This window comes from Orycteropus afer, unplaced genomic scaffold (genome assembly GCF_000298275.1).
Source record: "Orycteropus afer afer isolate SDZICR_OR568_19922 unplaced genomic scaffold, OryAfe1.0 scaffold00401, whole genome shotgun sequence".
NCBI classification, from domain to species: domain Eukaryota; kingdom Metazoa; phylum Chordata; class Mammalia; order Tubulidentata; family Orycteropodidae; genus Orycteropus; species Orycteropus afer.
The window spans coordinates 1,415,000-1,421,599 of NW_006921988.1; the positions used below are offsets into that span (position 1 = coordinate 1,415,000).

At 38.9% G+C, this 6,600-nt stretch overlaps 1 protein-coding gene across 1 annotated transcript in view; it reads right to left on the bottom strand.

Moving 5' to 3' along the window:
• The window catches only part of CASK (calcium/calmodulin dependent serine protein kinase), a 631,366-nt gene that overhangs the window by 345,124 nt on the left and 279,642 nt on the right, over positions 1-6,600 (bottom strand). Inside the window, exon 3 of the mRNA XM_042782642.1 lies at positions 2,553-2,658. Coding sequence (XP_042638576.1) covers positions 2,553-2,658 — 106 coding nt within the window. The remainder of the gene's footprint in view (positions 1-2,552; positions 2,659-6,600) is intronic.

The window sequence follows — 6,600 nt, forward strand, 5'->3', positions numbered from 1 at the left end:
AAACAGTCTCTGGTATTCTGGTTTTCCTTTTACACCTCCACTCATACAACCTCCCTTCTCAAAAGAGAAAGATAAACAGTTCACTCATCCTGAAAAGCTTACCAGGTTTCCAAGAGACAAATGGGGAATGCAGTGCTTCTAAGGCAGGGACCCTTGAGAGCAAAAGACTTCAGAAAGGAAGGGGGGGTGCTGCTGCCTTATTTATTTAATCCAGATAATATATTCATTCACAGCAAAGTCTTATCTAGCTTAGAATTAAAAATCAATAGCAAGATAATGGTCACAGAGATGCCTACTAACACTTTAACTTTACTTGAAAAAACGAGTGTTTTTTTCTTTGTTCTGCTTAGGCTGATTGGTTTGACAATGAGGATTGGCTTTGACATTTAGGTCACATAGCAGACATTTTCCATAAATTGAATGAGACAAATGTGTAGTTCTACAGTTTTCAAGAAAAATATATACAGTATAAAAAGTTTACACCCTCACAATAAAAGATTTTTTATCTATCATCTTAAAATTATGCAGTGAGGGGGGGGGTCACAGCTTTTCAAAAATCTTTTAACAGGTTTGCTAGCAAAAACTTTGAAGGCCATGATTCTTTGACAGAATTTCCAGGCTCTTTCCCACTCTGGTCATTATTCCCTTCTGGAAACATTCCAGTGTCCCACTTACTATGAACACTCCAGAGAGGACAAGCAGTATACAATACTGTGAGGTTTTGTTCTAAATACTACATACTTCTCATTAAGGTAGCCTAAAGCTCCATTTAGGGGAGCCCTGATGGCGGAACTGTTAAGCACTTGGCTGCTAACCAAGGGTTGAACCCACTAGACACTTTGGGGAGAAAAGACCTGGTGATTGACTCCCATAAAGATTACAGTCAAGAAAACACTATGGGGCAGTTTTACTCTGTCACACATGGCATTGCTGTAAGCCACAATCAACCTGATGGTACCAAGCTGTTGCACATACTAACCAGAACATTTACATTTTTTTCATGTAAGTAGTTACAACTAAATTTACACTTGCACTTACATATTTTGAACCTGAATGAAGGTGTTTATAACTAGACTTAAATTTCATCTTTTTCTGTTTCTGCTCCTCTGCTGCAGACTTGCAAAATAGTTTTGAGTGTTGATCTAGATATCCAATGTATTAGCTTTTGAACTGGCTCCCTATGATCCCTGCCTTCTATGATTCATGTCCTTTAGTATCCCCTCCCCTTGGGTGTGTCTCTAGTGAGTTTGATTCTAATGAATACAGTACACAGCAAAAGTGATGGTGTGGGACTTCTGAGATTACGTGACAAGCCTGTGACTTCTGTCTTGCTTGCTCTGATGCAGCCAGCTGCCACGCTGTGAGCTGCTCTACAGAGATGCTCAAGTGACAAGAAACCAAGGGTGGACTCAGGCCAAGAGTGAGGAACTGAGGCCCTAAGTACAGTAGCCTGTGAGTACCTGAAGCCTGCCGATAACCACATGAGTGTATTTGGAAGCAGATCCACCCCCAGTTGAGCCTCAAAATGACTTCAGCCTTGGCTGATGCCTTGATTGCAACCTTGTACCAGAGTACCTGGCTAAGCTGGGCCCACATTCTTGACACAAAAACTCACTGTCATCGAGTTGGATCCAACTCATAGCAACTCCTCCATGGGTTTCCAAGGCAGTATCACTACAGAAGTAGGTTGCCCAATCTTCCTTCTCAGGAGTGGCTGGTAGGTTTGAACCAAATGCCTTACGCACTACGTCACCAGAGCTCCCACAAAGACACCGATAATAAATGTGTGTTGCTTTAAGTCACTAAGTTTTGGGTAATTTTTTAATGAAGCAACAGATAACAAATATACCTTCCACCCTTTGTGTCTTTTGAAAATTTAGCAAGCATACCTTTTTTTTCTAATCAAAGTAACTGGTTAAAATTTTGAACAGAATAGGATGAAAGACAAAACCTGAAGGATGCTGTCCTGTAAAACTTTATGCAATCTATTTGGACATAATCATTCCACCAGTTATGAAACTACCCAGCTATACTATCCTTGGCTCACATTTCTCCATCTTACTGACAAAAATTTTGTGAGAAACATGTCAAATAGCTTACTGAAATCAAGATATACTGTGTCTATAAAATGTCCTTCATCTGCCAATATGGTGATTATATCAAATGAGAAAGTTAAGTCTATCATTACTGTTGTTAAAGAGGCTTGCTACATGGTTGACTCCACCTCGACTCCACTCTTCTTCACTAAAACGCCTATGGTCAGTATTTTGATTTTGGGGTCTCCTATTCCTCCAAACTCAATTTCCTTTGGAGCTTCTTCTCTGAATTGTGCAGAACATGTGAGGGCAGGTGAATATATGCCCAACTTTTGCTTCGTTTGGTATTGTGAACTTTAAGATGAGATTATCCTTTTTTCTCTTCTAGAAAGACTTTAGGTCTCTATAACAGATGAGTTCTCAACTACTGTTAAATTTAATAGAAAAGTGTTAGCATTATCCAATACCAACATTGCTTAAATCTTTAACCTTTAGCAAAATAAAATGCACACTCACAATTCAAAAACCATGTAAAGCATTCCATCTGAGCTATATGTCTCCAATAACTCTACAATGTGTGGATGTTTCAGCATATGACAGATACTGGCTTCCCGCTTTAGATCTGCAAAACAAACATATAACATACGTCATTAGGTAAGAACAAAAAGACAATCTGAGTGAATGATGAATGAATGGATGTGATCTATGGTAACATGAAGACTTCTCTAACTAAAGAGATGAAATCCCCCATTTAACCTAAGCTTAACTTTCTACCCATTAAATATTCAACAACATAGCTTTTAATATTTTTTCCAGTTTAAATGTATATACATTATAACTAGTTCTTATTAAATGAGATAAAAATAGCACAAATAAGTATTTCTCCTAAACTCTTGTAATCAAATGTCATCCTCCAGATTTATAGGTACTCTGCTAATAAGTAACTCAATTTGCTGTTTTGAATTGTGCCCCTTTTTCTTAGTTTTGCCTAAATCTAGTAAGAATATGCTGTCTATTCTTAGCCTAAAATCTAGCATTTGAAACATTATCAGGGAAGCTTATGGAATAGAGGACAAAAAATAGCAGTTTAAACAGAAAAGGTACTATTCTTAGACCCCATGTCAATTTTTTTTTTAACATCATCCTATAAAATGTGCTCGATAATCCAGGATTCTACCTACCTCACAGTGTTATTTTGAGGGACAAATTCAGATAATGTAGGTAGGACTACTTTGGAAGCTATACAGTACTATTTGGAAAACAAAATTGTTAATACTATCATCATCACTAAAACAGTTTGGGAATAACTGAGCACGGGCATCACTTGACATGTCTACATGAAATAAGATAACTGAACTCTTCCATTGTTGAACCCTAATGTTAGGGTTTCACTCTGCTGGATGAACAAAATCTAGTGAGATGTTTTATATATGGAAGTATAAGGAGACAGGTAAGGAAGAATGAAGGCTAAGAATGTACTACACAAAGCAAAAGAGATATACTATCTCCTTTCTGATCTATTAAATTAGTCTTGCAAAAACAATGGCTACAGATGAAACCTTAGAAGACTTACTCATGGGTATAATGAGGAAAAGAAGTCAGTGAATTAGACAAAAGAGAAGTTATTAGAAGAGAAAAAATCAGTAATAAATATTAGGAAAATCCATGGAACACAGGGAATTATGGTCATAGTAGTTGGGGAAGGCTGAAAACAGAAAAGGCTAGAAGGCTAGAGGCATCAGCCGGAAAAGATCATTAGTATCCTGGACAAGATCTCGTTTTGTACAGAGGGTCAGGGTTAAAGTCAGTCTGCAGGATGTAATTATGTGATAATAAATTAAAACTTATCATGCTTCACACTGGACTAAGTACTTAATATACCCAAAAACCAAACCCACCGCCATCCAGTTGACTGCAACTCAAAGTGACCCCCACTAGTTTCCCTAGACTGTAAATCTTTAGATTACCTCATCTTCCTCCTGCAGAGCAAGTGGGTTTGAACCGCTGACCTGGTTAGCAGCCAAATGCCTTATGCACTGTGCCACCAGAGATCCTTAAGTACTTAGTGTAGCTATCATTTAAAGTCATAAAGACCTGTGAAGTATTTTACAGATGAGGAAATTGAGGCTTACAAACTTGGCTCCAGAATACTCAGCTATTACAAAAGGTAGGTTTTGAGTCCTGGCTTGTTGAACTCCAAAGTCAGTAGTCCTTCCCCTATGCCAGACCTGCTGGTTTTAGATATGGTCACATTTGGGGAATCTAGCAATAAGAAGGGAATTGCAGGACCAAAAACACTTCTGTTTGTTTTTGCTGTTATTAAGGAAACACTCTATATGTTGATAAGGGGCAGTGATTAAAAAGCCCAAAGGATGTAGAGTCAGAAAACCTGATGCTAGTCTTTCTTCTGCCATGGCTAATTAACAGCCAACTGTTAACTTTAACAGATGCTGTCACCTTTCCAAGTATCAGTTCCCTGATAGCAACTCAACTAAGGATGGTGATAGGTAATGTAGTACCTGCATAATCTACTAAATCTACTTCTAAGGGCTGTGGTAAGATTCAAATAGAAAAAGGATGTGAAAGGACTGTATAGGAATGCATGCAGTGGACTATGGCCCCCTAGCTGCCCTTCAGGTCTGGAATTGAACCCACACCTGTTGTTTGCAGCCAAACAAAAGATAGGCATATGAGTTGAACATTTACCTCAAGTAGATACACTCTTTGGAGAGAAAAATCATGGGAGAAAGAAGGGCTGCTTATGCACAGGGAGAAAGCTCAGGGGGCAGGAGTGTATGGAGGGATGGACACTGGGAAGAAGTAACTATGGGGAGGAAGTGGGAGGGGAGCTGTTGTATTGTGGTAAACTATGGTCAATGACATGAGACAAAGTATATGTGAACTGTTGTATGGAAAGTGAATTTGCTCTGTAAATCTTCACCCAAATCACAATAATAATAATAATAAGAAAAAGAATGCATGCAGCATGTGGCGTGGTGGTGGTTCAGTGTTCAGCATAGAGGAAAAGATCCTACACACATGAGGGATGGCCTCCATGTCCAAAAATAGTTGGAAAGGCCCTGCAGGAGAGGAGAGGCTAAGTGTGAAGCAGCTGTGACGTTCTGAGCTGAGGAAGTAGAAGTACGACTAAGGCTTACGACAAGCAGGCTGGGGGCTAGGGAGCCAGGATGAAATTGTTGTTGTTGTTGTTGTTATGTGCCGTTGAGTCAGACCCAACTCATAGCAACCCCTCCTTGGGTTTCTGAGGCAGTATCACTACGGAAGTAGATTGTCCCATCTTCCTTCTGAGGAGTGGCTGGTGGGTTTGAACTGCCAGCCTTCTGGTTAGCAGTCAAGTGCCTTAGGCACTAAGCTACCAGAGATGAAATTAGACAACATAAATCAGATGGCTGTACAGTTTCCTCTTTCCCTTCAAGAATGCACTGCCTCCTGATTCTAAGAAAACTTTAGTTCTAGAACTCATTTTTGTTTATTTCTAGCTTCTCATTTTACTAGAGGCTATTTAAAAAAAAAAAAATTCTGTTTTCACCTTCGTTTCCCTCTTTCCATTCTGATAAAGAGCCCGATTTTAATTCAATGCTCTGACATGGAGCATTTTTGCTCCTTTATGACATGGAGTCATAAATGAAACAGAGATTCAGTATATACCACAATCAAAACTGGTCTTTTTCCTGTTTTCAGTTTCTTTTTTTATTCTGAACCTCAAACACTCCCAGCCGCACCATGGAAGAAAGGCCTGGCAATCTGCTTGCCTAAAAATTACAGCCAAGAAAACCCTATGGAGCAGTTCTACTCTGTAGCACATGGGGTCACCATGAATCAGAATGGAATTGACCACAATGGTTTGGTTTTTGTTTTTCATGTAACTACAGTGATTCTCTCCCCACACTCATCATTTGCCATGTGACATGTTTGTTACATTGAAAGATTACAAATAGAAACAGATGCTCTCAAGTCCCTTGCATTGAAGTCTTGATATGTTTGCTTGATATGCAGCTGAACACGCTCCTTATCACCTCTCAAAATGAAGGCAGAATTTCTGGGGGCCCTTCCTTCAAAGACTAGAGACTAAAGCAACTGAAATGTCACTGGACCTGATATTTCATAGAGTGAAATCAGAACACTGATAAAAATATATTTGCAATTATAAGGACAATGATTTAGAAAATGCCTTCCATCTAGGATAACTGTAGTACCATTCTCCATAATTCAAGTTATCAATTAACTAAACCAAAACCAAACCACCCCCATTGCCACCAAGTCAATCCTATATACAGGGCAGAGTAGTAATTAATACCTTATAGGGTTTTCTTGGCTATAATCTTTATAGAAGCAGACTGCCACATCTTTCTCTGAGATGGCTAGTGGGTTTGAACCACCAACCTTTTGGTTAGCAGCAGAGCATTTTAACCATTGCAACACTAGGGCTCCTCCATGCCTGTTCTATTGCAAATGTAATACCTACAGAAATTATGATGCTTAGCTATCTACAAAAGTTTTTGATATCGCTTTTGTGATGACAGATAAAGCAAAAGTTTACAAA